This window comes from Tetrao urogallus (genome assembly GCF_951394365.1).
Source record: "Tetrao urogallus genome assembly, chromosome: 18".
Classification (NCBI taxonomy): domain Eukaryota; kingdom Metazoa; phylum Chordata; class Aves; order Galliformes; family Phasianidae; genus Tetrao; species Tetrao urogallus.
In genome coordinates, this window is record NC_136831.1 from 6,777,886 (window position 1) to 6,796,799 (window position 18,914).

At 43.1% G+C, this 18,914-nt stretch overlaps 1 protein-coding gene across 1 annotated transcript in view; it reads right to left on the reverse strand.

Moving 5' to 3' along the window:
• The window catches only part of TNRC6C (trinucleotide repeat containing adaptor 6C), a gene marked incomplete at its 3' end in the record, with an annotated part of 85,269 nt that continues 66,355 nt past the window's right edge, over positions 1 to 18,914 (reverse strand). Inside the window, exons 11-23 of the mRNA XM_079544457.1 lie at positions 15,763 to 15,912; positions 14,369 to 14,515; positions 13,823 to 13,942; positions 12,505 to 12,588; positions 11,955 to 12,186; positions 10,159 to 10,326; positions 8,768 to 8,959; positions 8,476 to 8,619; positions 5,760 to 5,876; positions 3,593 to 3,787; positions 2,835 to 2,905; positions 2,022 to 2,161; positions 1 to 358 (exon numbers count right to left, since the gene is read on the reverse strand). Of these exons, the coding sequence (XP_079400583.1) occupies positions 1 to 358; positions 2,022 to 2,161; positions 2,835 to 2,905; positions 3,593 to 3,787; positions 5,760 to 5,876; positions 8,476 to 8,619; positions 8,768 to 8,959; positions 10,159 to 10,326; positions 11,955 to 12,186; positions 12,505 to 12,588; positions 13,823 to 13,942; positions 14,369 to 14,515; positions 15,763 to 15,912 (2,118 nt within the window). The remainder of the gene's footprint in view (positions 359 to 2,021; positions 2,162 to 2,834; positions 2,906 to 3,592; positions 3,788 to 5,759; positions 5,877 to 8,475; positions 8,620 to 8,767; positions 8,960 to 10,158; positions 10,327 to 11,954; positions 12,187 to 12,504; positions 12,589 to 13,822; positions 13,943 to 14,368; positions 14,516 to 15,762; positions 15,913 to 18,914) is intronic.

Consider the following 18,914-nt stretch of genomic DNA (forward strand, 5'->3'; position numbering starts at 1 on the left):
CTAGATGGACTCCCCGCTGAGAAGATCCCCCGGAAGAAGAGTATTCAGAGGCGTGGGGCTCCCGATCACTCGCCCGTCGTCGGCGCTGGGGGGTCCCCACAGGCTGCTGGAGTACTGGGGCACGCCGCCCCACAGCAGCTCGCTGCTGCCCTTGCCCCCCAGGCAGGGGCTGTTCCAGTGCCCAGCGTCGCCCCTCACCAGCCCGTGGGAGCCGGCTGAGCCCAGGCGCGGCTGCGTGCTGCCGGCGTTGGATTGCCAGCTGGAGGTGGGAGGCAGCGGCTGGCCCTGTGCGAGGAAGCGGTTCACCTCCTCCTCGCCGGCGAACTCGGCCAGGATGGTAGTGTTACCCAGGACACACCTAGGGATGAGAACAGAAGGCGGGGTGATGTGAGACAGGGCGCTCGGAATGATGGAGTATGTCGATATGTCAATATCAGTATGTCAATGTAATATCAGTAATATATAAAATCAGTAATATCAGATATGTCAATGATGAGTATGGCGGTGGGGACTCGTGAGGATCAACCACTGAATGGACCAGCACGGGTTTCTGGAAATATCTCAGGTTTCTGTAAATCACCGAATCGTAGAGGTTGGACAGGAGCTCGAGAGATCACTGAGTCCAGCCCCCTGCTTACAGCGGGCTCCCTGCAGTCACACAGGTCAGCATCCAGACGGGCCTTGAACATCTCCAAAGGAAACTCCACCACCTCTCTGGGCGACCCGTCCCAGTGCTCCATCACCCGTACCATAAAGAGTACAGAACTGCTTCTGTTCAAGCTTTAGGCCATTGCTCCTTGTCCCGTCGCTATGCCATCTCTCTCTACTGTCTCCTATGTAGCTGTCTAACCCAGGCAAACGCATGTGGATGCCCCATTCATCCCTGGAGGTGTGCGAGGCCAGGTTGGATGGGGCCCTGGGCAGCCTGGAGGTGGAGGTGGTAAAAGTGGAGGTTGGTGTCCCTGAATGTGGCAGGGGGTTGGAGCTTGATGACCTCTGAGGTCCCTTCCAACCCAAGCCATTCTATGACTCTATGAAACACAAAGCCAGCTGTGCGGTGCCCACCTCAGTTATCCAACATCCTCCACGGGAGGCAGTCTGCACTCTACTTAAGGAATGATTTTTCACAGAATTTAAAATCCATTTTGAAAAAGTATTTATTCACTGCTGATCCTCACTTCAAAAACAAAGCTAAGCACATAACTGGGGATGAGTGAGCAAACTGTCCCATGTCTAATCCAATGGCAGAGATCCAATCTGAGCCTGCCCATCCTGTGATGGACCTTCCAGCCCACAGCAGGGGTTGGAACAAGATAATCTTTAAGGCCCCTTCAAATCCAACAATTCTATATTTCTGTAATTCTATGGCACCTTTTGGCACCCCAATACTGACTTGCTGGCTTCCAAAAATCCCACTGTATTTTGCCACTGTCACCCTGCCAGCAGGATAACCGTAGGTATGCCATAGCCTATTAAAAACACAATTACATGGAAGCCTTCCAAATCACTGATAATGTAAGGACCTTACTGTATGTATTTTTAATATAAGTACTCATCTTCAAAATCAGCTATCAATTTTGCTACTGGCATCATTTCTCTTACCTGATGCACACATCTAAACTGATAGAACTAAGATGGGGTGATGTTACTTCTCTGATTACAGAATGCAGCTTCGTAACATTTCATTACGGAAAAGGTCATCCCTTATCATTTTGTCATGGAGCAAATGATATTTCCTCTACAATCAGTGCTTTTAATCACACTTGTGCTACAAACTGTTGATAAAGAAAATTCCCTTCTAACTCTAAGCACGTAAGTGTTCTTTTGAAACATCAGTCTTTGTATTCTTCCTATTTTTAATCCTCCTTAATGCCACTGATTATATCACTCAAATTCTCCAACTCTTGCATCCTGTATCTATTAGTCCCATACAGCTAAAGAAGCCCATTTTCTTGCTTAAAAAAGTGGGTTCCTAGATAAAACAGGCTTTGTAACAGAAGAAAAACAGAACAGAAACATACATATGCAGAGACTTTTGGGCCTTGGCTGCTTCTTCCTTGGAACTGTATCGGACCACAGCATTCCCTTGTGTCAGGTTCAGGTGGAATGTTATCAGAGGGCCATGCTGCAAACACAGTGTCCGCAGTGTGGAACCATCAATCTGGTCAGAGAGAAGGGGAAAAGGTTACCTGTGGTTTTGTGATCTCACTTTAAATGCCTGCTGGCTGAACAAGTTTGTAAGCTAAGAGTAAGCAGATGTGAAAGGAAGTTTATCCTCCGTAAGAATTTCATTAAAGACTTCTCACTTCTGAAGACTTGCCTGAAGTCCAGTGCACAGCACTTCCCAATTCGTGTGATACAAACTATAGCTATCATTAGAAGTCTACCAGTGAGTTAAAGGAAAAACCACACGGCTCATAAATTAAATCAATTTTCCCCAAGATCACTTTGGATGCTTTGTAGCTCACGTCCTTCCTTGTGAATGATACCATGGGGAAGACTGGAGGGTTTGACTGATTCAGAAGAAAGACGAAACCCCACAGGAGATGCAGATTTCACACCTCTGAATCTGCCTTAAGACATCATTCACCTCCAAACTTACACATACAGAGACGGTGCATGCTGAATGGCTAATTGCAGAGCTTAAAGCTCTTACTTCATTTGACAGCACTTTAAAAACCTAACAGACTCCCTGCAGAAGACAGGAAATTGTAACATACACAGAATAATTATTTTCCCTTCAAATGAACCAAATCAGCCCAAGTGATAAACCTTATTGTCTCCTGCACACGGCAAGTTGCTTTGCACATCTCACTGCATGCAGTTCCATTCACCTGAGGCGTGAGGTTACGAAGAACCAGCCAGCTGCTCGTCCTCCCTGAGCTGTCAGTACTCCATGCAGAACCTGCAACACAAATTCCACAACAAAACACTTCACCACCATGCAGTAAGCATATACAGCAAGGAAACTGATGGTGAATCACAACAAGCACTGGTTGTGCTCCAACTGAAGATACAAGGGCATAACCAGCAGCAAAATGTGCTCTTCCAGCTTCAGCATGGTGCGTTCTACAATGAGCAACTGGACAAGCTGGATGTTTATTGGTGGCATTTGGGAAACTGCAGTACTTGTGTAGCCACATGGGTGAGCAGTGTTCAGAGGGAGCTCTGGCACTAGCAGTGTCTGACCACCAGGTGGGGTTTTGGTGAAGAAAATGGACAAAATAAATGGTAAGAAGAGGGAAGAACATTTAATTTCCAGCTTACTGGAAACAGATCAATAAAATAGTCAGCTAGATATGTTAGGTGTAACGCTTACTTTTGAAGCTGTCAATATTTCACTAATAAACATGATGTGCATGCTTCTATCGCCGAGATCACTGTTTCTCATTGTACTTAAGCAAGACAATAAAAAAAAGTCTGCACAAAATACTACAGCGTTCCTTGAGGGCCCTGCAATGCCATCAGGCCCTACACAGCTCACACGTGCCATGCACCACCCATGGGGCATTTCACTACAGTGACAGAAAACCAACCAACAATTACAAAAGGAAGCTGCTGTGGTGCTATGAAAGACAGAAGCCAGGAGTACCAGAGGAGTAAGAGCTGGTCCAGCCCAGGGGACTGGCACCCCACGTCGATGATGGCTTGGTGTTGGTTAAGCCCGGAGGTGGTCTGGTAGGAGCAGTAGTGTTTCTGGGTACCTTCCATAGTTCATGGGACAGAGAGGCTTGTGTGTGGGAGATTGGGCCGGAGGACCACGTAGACTTGATGTCTGACAGTTTACCTGCAACAGAAAATAAGAGATTTGTGTGTTTTCAATTAGCACCAATGGTTAAACCAAACGGTAATCAAGCTTCTGCATTGCTGTATTACTCCCACTTTCCAAGAGATGAAACAGCACTCTGTTGCCAACTCACTGCTACAAATCCTGCACACATATAGCCTCCTTACACTGGGATTTACATTTTCAAAGAATTTTCTATTTGCTGATTTAACATCACCTACGTGCACAATTCCCCTTTTAAAAATACCTGTCTTGCTTTTCAGTAGAAGATGACGTGACTAAAAAAAAAGAACCCCAAAAACAGAAAATGGGCTTAAGTATTTGAAATCTCATTTTATCAAAATTACAATGAAAGCCTTAAAGATTATCTTTCAAAGGTTTAACAGAACGTAACCACTTTTTTTTTCTGTGCAACTCATTTTATATACTGTAAAGCAGCATTTCCATACGTTCTTCTCATATGCTATGAACATTTCAAAGATCAAAGACCAATACAAATTGTGTCTCTGAACATTCAAATAACATACATGACGTGGAAGCCTCCAGGAGAGTGGAGCAGATCACAATCTGTAACTTCTCACTGCTTAGTTTACTTCTCCTATCAGTTTTTAAACTACTTCAGTACCATTCCTGTCCCATCAGAGCTTTATAAAGTCATTAAAACAAAGCTAAGAACAAGCAGTAGTGTTCAGCAGTGAGTTGCACAAACCTGATTGAAGATGAAGATGCTGAACCAAAATCCCTTATTCATCTGTGTGGCAGGTAGTTGTAGAAGCTTTTGTGTTAGGAGCCCTAGCACCAATTTACCAGTCACCAAATCACAGCCTCCGTTACATACAATCTCAAAACTGTCTCTGTTTATCATCCAGCTCCATGATTTCATATTGAATCACAGGAATTTAAGTGGAAGAGTAAGCACACTCCCACTTGTTGTGAGTTGTAGCGACAAAAATAATTGAACCATGATGATGGTGACATTAACAAGGGGGGAAAAACGTGGTGGTTAAGGAGGAAAGTCTGAGTTTTAGAACTCAGAGCAGCTCAGCCTGCAACACAGCACACGATGCATGCACAGGTTAGATGTTGCTATGTCACTAATTCTCATAGGGTTAACACAAAGATTAGATGAGACTGCAAAAAATACAAGTAAACAGAGCAGGAATGCATGGCACATACAAGAAAGCAAGCCATCCCTTTTCCTTTCAGTGAAGCAAAGCATTTCAAACAGAACTTTTCTTGCTTTGCAACCTGCATGATGCCTCGGGAGGCTGCGGCTTCGTTTGCTCAAAGAAGTGGAGATTCTTCACTAATTAGACATGAAAATGGTAATACCATCCATGCAATGGACCCTACACATTTTTATAATGGAAGAAATAGGATATTTACATAGCCAGTTTTCTATTATTTGCAAGGAGAAAAAGCTCAGAATGTATTACTTGTTTATTTCTCCTTAAGGAAGGGAACACAATAAGATCATTTACTCTTGAGGAAGCTTTCCTTGACAGAGCCCCAGCTCCAACCCCCATTCCCAGGCAGAGCATCCTCCTTGAGGTACAACCAAACTTTCTCCCGAGCTGAAGATATTTTACAGTTAGCAGCAAATTTGTGAACAAAAAAATCACATCAGCACTCACTGGAAGGGTGTAGGACCTTGGCAGTAACTCTGTTGCTGGAGAACAGAATGTTTCTCTGCAAAGTTGCAGTGGAAATAGATTAAGACACCTGAATGCCAACACAGAGCAATGGCATTTGGCATCAAGTGGAACAAATACATTTTCCTTAGCACAACTCCAGGCATAGCATACAGTGCCCCCCAACTGAGCCTCCAGAAATGCTGCCTACCTCGTGCAGAACTACGAAGCGTGCTTCTGCCTATAGCAGCACTACTGTAATACCACAGACAGCACTTTCTAGGGCCTTTTTTTTCTCAGAATGCAGAGAAATGTGAAAGTAGAAAGGCCATTTTTCGTACCTGCAATGCTAGGTGCGGATGCAATGCTGCTGAAAGAGCTACTGTAGCCGGAGGCACTAAGCGGCCAGGCACTCGATGAAGGCAGCGTGGCATTCTGAGATGATGTTGGGGATGACCCTGCAGAACCAGCAGAGAAGCAACTAAGAAAGATGGGCATAATGGTGTTTGGTGTGACATAAGCAAATCTATTATGTGCAAATACAAACCATGCAAGGCATTTTCCTTAATCAGCCTGGTCTCTGAAGTCTAGGAATGAAATGTTACAGAAAGCATGAGAAAGGGAAGCAGAAGTCTTTAGTAGAAGAGAAAAGAAAGCTGGCACGGCAGTACATGTATTAGTGCCTGTGCAGAAGATAAATTCTGCATTTCCTTTAAGACACACAACTAAAAAAAAATCAGCATTAAACTGTTCAGACTCGAGGAACAGGCTCCATTTATGAGGGTGCTTCACTGGCTGACTTGAGCAATGACAACTACAGATGAACATAAATGTATATGATAAACTAACCTCTTACCACGGGTGATTCGTCCTAAATTACCTGAGGTAAGCACTTCTCCTATATTCTAATGCCCACAAACATCTTTAGATTTTTGCAGACTTTCAGTAAAGCAAGGATATATTTTAGCAAACTCTTCTCAAACTAATAACATTAAACAAAATAGCCTGAAACCATCTTGGTAAATCATTTACAATCTGAGCAGCTATCTAAGCATACACACAATTTCCTTCCTGGCAGTAAATGAAAGAAACTGAACATAAAATAAAATATGTTCATTATAAAGACCAGAAGAAGTGCAGATATTCTCTCTAGCCAGCAACAAAATTAAGTATGTATCCCAGGTGACTTATCATTCCTGACATATGCAGGTGCACTGTGATACTGAAACATCTTTACCTGACTAAGAAAGACAGGAGAGCTCTTTGGAAGAAGACAAAGTGGTCCACTGGGGCAGAACAGGGGAAATTAAAGGGCAATCTTGACCCTTACAGATCAACCAAAGTCCAAAGGGCTACGAATACTCAACTGGAACAGAAACCAATGCAACCTCACCTTATCCAGACTCACTGAGCTCCTTGAGATACACATACAGACATCAGACTCATGCAAAATGACTCCCTGTTAAGACCCTCTCTGGAAATAATCTACTCCCCACACAGACATCCCTGAGGGAGGCTGGGGGTCAAGAAATTACACTACATTCAGAGCCCCATATGCCCAAAGAGCTGAAAGCAGCCCTGGCTGCCCATGACTAAAGCATCGTTAAAAACCAGGGCAAAACAACCACGAAACCCAACACTTTGGTGTTGCCTAATTGTTCAGTGTAGCAGCCACACTCTAACCCTGTGTAGGGATTTCAGCTCCATTAATACAAGCTGTGAACGCCACATTCAAGATGCAGAACTCCAAGAGCCTTTTCCTGGCAGGATGTCATGAAAATCCTCCTCTCATTTGAAGGAGTACCAGCAAGGACAGAAACAAACACCCAGGTTACGTGAGCATAAAGAAACAAACTCAGCAATTACACTTTGCATTAAAATTATATTATTCATATTTAGGAAGATAAAAAGCCAACAGGGTAAAGAAGCATATTATGGACCCCCAGCAGCCACTGCTTTTCATGGGGTTTTGTCTCCCAACAGACTGTTTATTCTGCAAAGACCATCTATGTTGACCCTCTACAAGTGAAGCAACTATTTCTTCATTCCACAGACAGATTATATACAGACAGAGCTGATGTACACCTACATTCTGTAAAGACGACCTGCACAAGGAACATCTCAGAGGCAACTCAAAATCACTCAAGGCCGTGGAAAACCCTCCTCCCTCGTATTTCACATCCCTTCACTTGAGCTAACGCATTCCAGAGCTGGAAACCAGCTTCTGACTGAATTCTGACTTAGGAGCTTTGCAGGTATCACAGACCTAGCTATCTACCATAACCAAATCCTGACAGCTCCTTCTTGACAGCCTGATAATAATACTCCTGTCCATAATAGTGTTTATTTTAATAGAGTATACAGAACTTGCCTATTAAGGCTCACTGATCACAATTAAACCGAGCCATCTTTCCTATGATCCCCTTCCAGTACATCCAGCTAGTAAGCTGCATAGTCCCAGTGGTTTATTGTTCTCTTACAGAATACTTCTAGTTCTGTCTGCCAAGACAAAGGGAATGGAAATAGCACTGAGAAATTGCAGTTTACAAGTTAATCCTGTTTTGTTTTTTTTCCCCTTTTCTTTCTCTTTGATGGTTTTGGGGATAGAACAGCTCTAATTTATGTTCCCGAGCAATCTCCTAACAAAGCCACAATTACATGTGACAGAAGCCTGCTGCCTCCACAGCTGTGGAACTTTTTTATTGTGACTTCTTAAGTATTTCCTGAAGTGCAGGGGCTTGGTCAGAATGGAGAGAAGAATCTTGTTCAAAACAAATTGGTAGGAATTATATATGTTATAAGAACTTCCAGTGACCACAAAAGTTTATGTTACATCTCGCAGCCCTTCTCAACATAAAAATATTTGCATTCCCAAGGAAAACCAGAAACGTCACAGTCCCATATCATGTGTTTCTGGATTGTGAGTGAAAGTTCAGAGCAGAGGCTTCTGTAGATAAGGATTACATGCAAAAAACATCCTACACTCATATTATAGGAAGTCAACTTTGTTGGAAAGAAGAAAGTAAATACAGATGTGAAAGTAATGCGTGTGTTTACCTCCACTCTTGAGAAGATAGCGATTAACATCCTGTATCGTGGTGTTTATGGTAGGCCCTGTTGGAACACTTCCAGGAGTAACATCAGGGTCATTTTCAGGATCAATATTCTGTAGTCCTTTCCATGGTACTCCTGGATGAAATTCTGTTCCAAATATAATAAAAACAAGACATAAAGTCACAGTTCTCCCAAGTTTAATTCTTCCTATCAGCAGGCACAGGGATTCAATAAATGCAATGCAGAATGCACTTTAATGACATCAGATGAACACAAACGCTCTGCATTTTGTTACCTGGTGGCCAGTTTATGCTGGAGCCATTGGAGATCTTATCACTATCAGTTTTGGCACGTGACCAGCTGTGAGGAACAGCTACAGGTGGGCTGGCAGGCGACTCACTGTTCTGAATCAGATCATAGCGGCTGTAAGAGTCATCAATGGAGGACTTTCCCGGAGGACCAATGCTCAAACCTCCAGGAATAGCACCTGCAGTGAATGAAGTGGAAAGGCTTTGGTTAGGAGGTGGACTAATTTGGGGAAAAGGATTTCACCAGTAAGTAATAAAATATAAACACAATAAGCAACAGCCTCTGAAACCTAAGAATTATACCTATGAAGTACACGGCTGGTAAGATCCAGACTCTCAAGCTAGCCAAGGGAACTCGGGTTACTGCCAGAAGGAGAGTAAGTAATTCAAATAATCACAGTGATGGTAAATAGGAATTTGCTGAGGCAGCATGTTACAGAATATCATTGCAGGCACGTCCCCTTCTTGTCACTCTCCAGGTATTTGCTACTGACAGCACAGCAGAGCAATGCCCTGCTGGTCAAACCGAGGGATAAGGAGAAGTACAGGCAGTTGAAGCAGGGATGGGTTGATGGTCACATAGAAAGAGCTCTGGTCAACAGCTCTGTGCCCAAGTGGAGGCCAGCCACAAGTGGGGACCCGCAGGGAACCATCTTGAGACCGCTGCTCTTCAACATCTCTGTGGGATCAAGTGCACCCTCAGCACTTTGCTGATGACACCAAGCTGAGTGGTGTGGCTGACACAATAGAAAGGAAGAGTTACCACTCAGAGGGACCTGAGCAGGCTTGGAAAGTCGGCATATGAGAACCTAATGAGGTTCAACAAGGCCATGTGCAAAGGTGCTGCTGCACTGGGCTTGGGGCAATCCCAGATGTGCCGACAGCGGGAGAAGAACTAGATGACCTTTAGGGCCCATTGCAACCTAAGCCATTCCATGTTTCTGTGATTTGAAATATCGACAACTGGGCATAAGCAGTAGAGTATCTACAGTTTATTTTTTGCAAAAGAAGAAACTACTGTGAAAGAGCAATAATTCACACTGCTTATAATAAAAAACAGGATACAAGAGAGTTAACAGAGCATCGTGTTCTAACATAATACTTGCACATGCTGCGAACACTAATGGCTGGTTTTATTTGAACTCCAAGTTCCCAGCAATAAAATTCCCTGAACGAAAGAACCAGAAAGGTCTGCCTGTAAGAAGTTCTATGTGCAAGAATTTCAATATGGCTACAGAAATCTTAAAAATGTCTTAAAGGGTGCTCTGTACCACTTACCAGCACTCAAAGAAATGAGCAAAATGGGAAAAGATTGATAATTGCAATGTGACTCAAATTCCAAAAAGCCAAACCGACCTGGAAACTGAACGGGACATACCGTGCTTGCTGGAGTTCTGGTCAAGAGAAGAAGCAGCACTAGACAGATTATCCATTGAGTTGGGATGTGTCCACTGAGGAAGGCGAGACTGGGACTGAGAAGTGTCCTTCACTGACAAACCACCAGTAATGTCCATGTTATTTACATTCATGTTCGGGTTCAGTCCAGCTGAAGGAAAACAGGTCGTTAGACATCCCTGATACACTGGAGGATTTAAGAAGGTGTCTCTGCTTACCAATCCAGCCAAAGGAATTATTAAATATGTCTTTTTAGACATTTGTACAGAGATTCAATATGCCTGTTTTCAATCTGCTCTCAGAACATTAATTTAGAATAACATCCCTAAGAATTCAGAAAATATTAAAGTATTGCTAAAAGGAAAAAAAAACCAAAAAGGTAGGGATATATTTTACATCTGTTGGTATTTCTACTTGCAGTCTCTCTCCTTGTCCCACAAAAGGCATTCTCAAAGAATGCACTGGAATGCTAAGTTTAAACCAGTGAAGAATTTGCAACATTCCACTGCTGAGCCAAAGTATCCCGAATGTCTCACCAGTGTCCTCCTGTGATGTCTGCTGTTCTGTTTTGCTGGCAACGTTTAAAAGATCTTCAAGTAATTAACTCAAAGGTAACACAGAGAGCTGCTTCTTGACAGAGCACGTATTCAACTATGCGAATATATTCACAGAAGTAGATTGAAAAAAACCACCCCAATGGTTTTCAGAAAGTGTATGTATAATATATAAGTAGGGAATCATTTTAATCTGTTTCAGTGACACAGATCTGGGCCCTTTTTGATATACAATCCTGCATGCTAGCAGATGTCAGGAAGCTGATACGGTAAGAACCTCTCACACTCTGCAAACTCTTTTGCCTTCTGATGCTCCCTGCTATAACAGCTCCCCATAGTGGTGAGAATCACCTTCTTAACTTCTGAACAGAAGACAAAGCTTGGCAATTCTATCATATACAGCATGAACAGAGGCACAAAGAGATTATTACATTAATTCCCCTACTTCATAAAGTCCATAGCATACACAGTCATGAAGAACAGGTCTCAGGGGTTTTACTGTCACCACCTCAAGGCTCTGAGTACATTTCTTTGGACACGGATCACATCTTACAGATCTGTGTATCACCTACCACAAAATGCCCAGTGAAGAAGATTTCACAAACCTCCTGGACAATTTTTTTCCAGTATCCTACTTCCCATGGAGCAAATAAATGATTCTTCATGTTTAAGGATCTCTTTTTATCCAACACAAGTTGATTATTTCTGGCATTACCAATGTGCACGTACCACTTCTTGGAAGCTAGCTGTTATATTTTTGAAGATGTCTCTTGAATCATGCCTTTAAATTGGCCAAACAATTGCATTTTAAACTCAGCAGCCATGTTTTCAAAACACCCAATCATCTCCACAACACTGCATTCCATCAAACCCATCTGGATCTGTCTTGAAACACTGACCAAAGCTGATGATTCACCAGTGCTGATTACAGTGGAAAGGAGATTTCAAGTGACTGTTCATAGATAATATTTGTTCATCTTAGATTTTAGTATTAAATTCACATTCAGGGCTATGTACCTAGATAAGTAATTAGCAAATCTTCTGTTCTGCAAAGCATACAGATCACTGGTATCAAAGCCACAGTTTTGTGTAGGCATTTCAACAATATTTAATACACATTTATTTTGTATTTATTATACTGTAGAGCTCGTACTGGAAGATAAAATAATGACAAACACTCCCTCTGCCTTCTGCATATGGAACTGCTTTGAGGAGGAACACATACCAAGAGGGTAAGGAGCAAAGGTGTTCGGTGAAGACTGTTGCTCTTTGGTCTGCAGGTCAGGAAGGCCGGGAGCCTGGGGATGGGGTGAAAAGCTATCCATGGCTGATTTGCCTGCAGAGGGGTGCAAAGATAGATGTGGAGGGGGAGGCTGCTGCTTCATAAGCAGGGCCTGGGCCAGCTGGCGCTGGTGCTGCTGGATCTGCTGCTGCATGTTATTGATTGTACGTGCAACCTGGCAACAAAGGAGAACAGATCAGTAACTGCTCAATTCGCAATGACTTAAGACTTCTTATGCCTTTCTCTACCCTTAGATAGATCTCTTTACAAATAAAAATTGACTGAATTAAGTGCTGAAGAGCTTTCCTCCAATAACTGAGTGCTGTGAAGTAAGAAGCTTTATCCCCCCAGCACTCTTTGCCTCCCAGTACTCAAACCATGCACTATATTATTGTTCCGAAGGAAGCTCTAACTGGTTTGGTATCATGTTCAATCTCTTTAAGCTTTTCAAGCCAAACTCTGGTGATGGAATTGAATTGGCAGCCAAACCTACTTGCTGCTCCTGTTGTCTCATGGGTCCGGAAACATTACGCTGAGCCTGTAACATCTGCTGCTGGATTTGTAAACGTTGGTACGCCTACGGGACGGAAACCAGAGGTCAGAGACTCTAACATATACAAGAACCCTAACAAACTTGCCTGAGCTGATCTGGTATGATACACAATAGGGAAGAAGCATTGGAGTTTTCTGAAAACACAACGAAGCAAATGTAACGATCTTGTTAAGAACGTTTTACAAAATGCATTTAAGTTCAGCACTGTTTCTCTTTAAATCAAACAGGCTACTCAGTAAGTTCACTAGCAATATGGATTCATTCAACATAGGAAAATGCTTTCCTTCTGAAAAATGTGCCAAACAAAGGACAAAATAAAAGATTATAAAGTTATCCAAATTGGGTAAATATCAACAGTTATTTTGTATTAGTCCTTTTATTCTGAAAGCACATTGCATTTCATCAGCTGTGTGACTTTACTCCAGAAAAATCCCATAACTTTAATGGCATTCACTGGGCAAGGTATAATTTCCCTGAATCATCTGAATTCGAAATCCAAAGGAGTTCTGTACAGGTATTTCCCAAGTAGCTTTGTACTGTCCAACCAATGTCATGGCATGAGATCAGAGCTGTGCTTCTCAAAACTGGGACATACGGTCAGACATGAAATACCAAATCTTGTTACTAAGGGAAGAGTTAGACTAGCACATGACATCAGTAATGAAGGTGGTCTGTCAACCACAATTTTATATATTTAATACAAGCAAACACTAACAAACTGCTAGCACAGAATATAACTTTTAAAGAGACCTATAATACGTGATTAAATAAAACATATATTTGCAAATGTAGCAAAGATACACAACTTTCCAAAAGCAGCAGTCCTTGCAGCGTGATCAACGTTCATACCATTAATAACAAGAAATGCACCACACACTTTATTGTTTACTGAGGTAATGAATGCAGTTCTTACATAACTCAGGTGAGTTGCCAACCTTTCTGTCTTGTTATGTTGTGACACTAATTTCCCAGTTGGTCAGTGAGTTGCACATGTTTGACTGTAACAGGCAGATTTAGTGCTGTTTGATAATATACAGTTGCAACAAGACTTTTTAGTTCCCCTGATATGCTGTAAAGGATAATTATTCCACAAAGCCTGAGGCAAAAACCATGGTTTTGTTTCTTTTCCAAGGAAATCACTATCTAATTGCTTTAAATATCTGCCATGTCCACTTAAAGATTTAGTTGCTATTCTCCCATTTTACCTTCATGCCTTCCCCTCACATTTAGAGCTTACTTGCCAGGTTTTCACACTTACCAGCTGCAGCTGATAGAGCTGGTTCAACATCGTCATATGCTGAGGATTAATTGGCGAGGTTAATAGTGCAGGGTTGAGACCAATGTTTTTTGCTGCAAACTGCAAAAGCTGTGCTTGAACCTAAGGAAGAGCAGTGTATTAAGCACTGTATATTCACTTTTAACACTGGTAGCTGTGTAAGATGTAAGAAAGAGTCACAAGGCATCAGTTGAATAATATTACTATTGTATAATTGTGTAATAAATCATTAAAAAAATACCACTAGGCTCTAAGTAGGTCTTAGTAACAACACTCACACGTGTATTTACAGAAAGTAAAAGAAAAAAAGAGAATGAAGTCCTCAGCTTTCTAGGAACACTGCCTTTTGCAAAAAGGAGCGAGAGAATCTGCATACACAGATAACAGAGTACACAGTGAAGAACATTTCACCATGTAACATGCCTAATGGCTGCAGAGCCTCAGGATCATCACAGAGTGTGCAGGGCAGAAAGCACGCAGGAGAATTCCAGGAAAAGGGAGAACATAAGACTGGAAGTTCCATCTCACCTGAGGGGATAGAAACTGAGGCACTTGAGCACGAAGACTAGGCTGGGATGAATTAAGAGGTTGCACTGGCGGTTGCTGCGGCTGTTGCATGGTCCTGGCTTGTGCTGCTCCGCTATTGCCAAACATACCCAGATTGCCACTCGGTATCTGAACGGGACAAGGAAGACATCGGCCTTGAAACGCTTCACTCAACACAGAAGCTCAGAGTTCCTTATCCGTGCAGCCTTTATCCCCAGTGACTGTGACTGGCACAGATAAAGAATCCAGGACTGTTCTGGGAGAAGCCTTGCTGATAATAAGGCTCAGAATCAGGCACTGAAAGCACTGCCATACATCCGACGACACCCCAAACCTGCCAGAACTTTGTACAGGTGTCAGAACAAAAGGCAGCTGAAGGTGAAGATCTCTTTTATAAGGATGCATAAGGCTGGAGGTCACAAGATGAACAGTGAAAAGTACTCACAAAAATATTTGTATTTATGCAAGAAAACAGGATAATGAAGTAATTGAACTCGCATTCTAACCATTAAGTTATCTAGAAGTTTTTATACATATTCATTTCACAAACCCACTGATAATAGATGTGCTATTAGAGCTGCCTCCTCTTCTGATATGCGTAATGGGTTGTAAGTGCTGAACAAGTACTGCCTTTAGAAAACTAACTTAGAATATGCATAATAGAAGCCACAACAGAACAATATATGTATATATATATATTTTTTTCTTATTTTAAATAGTACTTCAATTCATTTGGCAAAATTAACTTCCACACAAACAACAGCAGTCCATGACCTCTCCATCTCATTCTGTTTACGAATCTTCCCCTTCACCTCCTCTCCCTTCTCCTGTCCTTTCAGTTCTATCCAGGGGCCAAAACTTCCCTCCTGCACAATGCTGCATTTGACCAGAGAAAGCTCGGCTCCTTTCCTACCACCTGTCAAAGCTGTGAGCTGCCTTGACATTTATGACATGAATAAATAAAACCGCATCACTTCTCACCCATCTCATCACTGAATAATTACTCCAGCCAGGAGGGATGAATCAGAGCAATGTCTCTGTCTTAAAGTCTGTGACAATTAGCAGTGCCTCAAAAAAGAAACCTCACATCAATCAAGGTTGAGCTACATCGGGGTTTGCTGGTATAAATCCATAACACTACAGCGTCTTCTCAATGCATGCGTGTAATTAGTAAGCTAATTACAACCAAGCAGTTGTTTTATGTCCAATAACATGAAATGTTCACACAGCAGGTAGCTTCTTCACTGATATTTCAAGTGAACAAAGAGTTTGTGTGCATTTTCAGTTCAAAGCCCCTTTTCCAAGGGGAAGGGACAGGTGCAAGCTGCGAGTCTGAGCGCCGCAACTCAAGCTGTGACCTCTCTGAACAGCCTTACCTGTCGAGAAGAATTCAAGTTTTGCATGCCCAGCCCTGAGGCAATCCCGCCCAGGGTCTGATTAGGGAGTGCACTGTTTGAAAGGGGGAGCTTCAGGCTTGGTGAAGGCAAAAATGGTGAAGTAGTGGGCTCTTCCACTAGGCCGCCATCCTGATTGGAGAAAGAAAGGGTGAGCTGCGTGCAGTGCCCAGGAGTGAGCAGCACACAGAACAGTTGCCCATGAGAATATAAAGGGGCGTGGATGAGTAAAAAAAACCAAAAATGGGTGTATATTAAAAAAAAAAAAAAAAAGAGGTATGAATGATGGGAATGAAAAGCATGGGGTGAAGGAAGAAGAGAAAGAGAAACAGCATTAAGGTACTGTTTTTCTTTACTTTGTCACACTTAATCCACAAATGCACAACCCCCCTCTTCCACCTCCCAGCAGGAAAGGAGGCTCGAGCCATCCAGAGCCCCAGGCAGCCCCTCGCTAACGCTGGGATGGGGAGAGACCTCACAGGGTTTGGGGAGGTCTGCATTAAAAGCAGAGCACAGACAGGCAGTGCAATGCTCCTGCTAACTCTGACAGGCTCGATACACAAATCTGACACCAGCCTGCATTTGGTTCCACATCACAGCTCTGTTTGTAAGAAAACATTTTTGCATTAATCCCCTCTCCTAACTCAGACACATGAGCCTCTTTTAATATTCTCAGAGCGGTGACTTATTAATATCCACTCTGAAACTCTACCGCACCCACGGAGCACAGATACTTAAAACCAATACTGACAATGTTGTCTGTGTGGCCGTGCTAGGAAAGCCATGAAGGCACTGCCCAAACCCCCAGGAGGAGGCACATAAGGAGCCCCCTTTCCTAACAGGGCTGCAGGGCTGAACACGGATGTGATGCACATAAAGCAGCCCCCATGGGGGGCAGACAGCACAGCAGAAAATACAGCACATCCCATCATCCCCAGTCTAGCGGGTAGCACTGTGGGCAGCACTGTGGTGGGGCACTCGGCTCTCTCTCATGCTGGGCTTTGATGTGTGGGCAGCCTGCAGCAGGCACCATCAAACAGTGCTGGTGTACAAAGCACAGCTCCAAAAGCAGGCAGAGGGCAAAGCCCTTTCATTTGCAGTGTACCAGACTGGTGTTTTTCAAGCAATGTTTTCAGTGCAAAGAAAGGCCTTTGTACAGGTGGGGAGTTAGGTTAGATCAGTCGTTAAATCCAATCCTCCTTTGTTAGCAAAGCAGCCCTGTCCTCATAGCAGATACCCAAACAAACGACCTCATGCAGCACGGATCTCAGGAAATTTCACGTCCTAAGATAATCTTGAGAAATGCATTTTCAGCAGTTCACCTTTGATGCAAAGAAGGTTTCTCTGCTATCAGGCACACTGACACTTGACATGCTATCTGACTGTCCTAGGGGGACACTGACATTTTCTAATGATATCCCCAAGGCCTTTCAGCTCAAGATATTTTACATTCTACTGGACATCAGTCACACTCTACAAACAACTGCAGCCTGCATGACAGTAACAGGTTCAAGGATTTCTGCTCTGATCACAGACACGTGTTTCCAATTCTGCCCCTCTCTCTTTAAAGTGAAAACCATTTCAAGCTCTGTGTGCACTCTCTTCCAGGTGCCATTGTTTCCTTTGTGAACAGAACTACCGACCAAAAGAGACCAATGCAATCCCTTCCCATGCCCCAGATTACTCAAATATTGTCCCACTGATATTCTTTTTCCTCCTTCTGGAATGAGGCACTGCTGGGGGAGGTGGAGAACAGCCATGCCAGAGATTTGGGCATCTGATTTCTGCTCTGTTCTGCTCTAGACCACCGTCACCTTGGGCGTGTTCTCTGGCTGACCTACAGCTCGTATCTTTGGTTTTGTTTCTAACACACCGTTTGCATTCACTCGGGTTTGATTTTCTGAATTTAACTTAATGCAAGAGGCAGACTGCTGCACAACTCTGTGCCCTACAGCTGGGGCCGAAATCAATTCATTTCACATCAAGTATCAGCCACTCTCAATCCAGACCAGGTGATACCTTTACTGCATTTAGCTTCATGGAAGGGACTTGACACAGCTGCACAATGCTACCAGAGGCAGTATTTCCTTCTACATTTATTGATCCTTAAGCCCAACAGAACACTACTTTCAGGACACTGGAAGGTCTCTCACAACAGTTCCATGTACTAGATATGACAGAATGCAAGCACTGTTAAGACATTTTGGTGCTAGGAGCTATGGACAATTTAGCAGAGGATTCCTGGGTCCCTGGGCAGTCACGTGCCCACAACAACTGTCACCTCATGAAAGAAGGACCTCAAAAAGCAGTCCTGTATGAGGATGAAGTACCTCATCTGTTATCCCAAAGGCAAAAAAACTGACTCTTGGGAATGACAAGTGGGACCAGAATGTGAGGAACTGGCTGGAAAAAAATCCAACACTATATTTGTATTAGAAACAAGAGAATACTGCAGGCAAGTAGAGTGTTTGTGGAAAACCATGATGGCAGTGAACAACCACCAAGACTTTTACACCTCAACAACAGAGAAAAAAAGCAGAGTGAAGACCAAAACAACAGTGAAAGAGGGGCTTAATTTTCAAGGAGAGGATTTCCTACATGCTCAAGAATTTGGGAAAATATTTGCAAGCAGCATCAGGCCAAGGAAGACAGGATTCTATGCTGGTGATATGTGGGAAAGCATAAGAAAGAGAAGGTAGAGGAACAAAGTAAATGACAAAATAAAACACACCAAACTTGAGTTCTAGTGCTCCAGAGCGGTACCTGAGCCCAGAAAAGAGCCAATGAAACACACGAGGCTCATTTCTGCTGTCCTCCAGGATGCTGCCAGGAACACCTTACATGCATTTCTTACAGATCTGATGTCTCCAGAAGACATCACACAACATCTTCAAGCAAACCTGATGCCTAAGCACAGCATGCTTGCCGCCAAGTATAAGGTAATATGGTTGAGATCACGTATCGGGGTACTGCTAGGCTGGATGTTTGTTTTCTCAAAGCCACTGGATTTTTCTCCTTTCTCTTTTTATGGTGTTACAGAGCAAGATAAGATAATATCCTGAAAAAGTAATGCAATTAACAAAGCACCGCGTGCCAAAGACTGACACAGAATAAAGAATATATGAGGTAAGTGC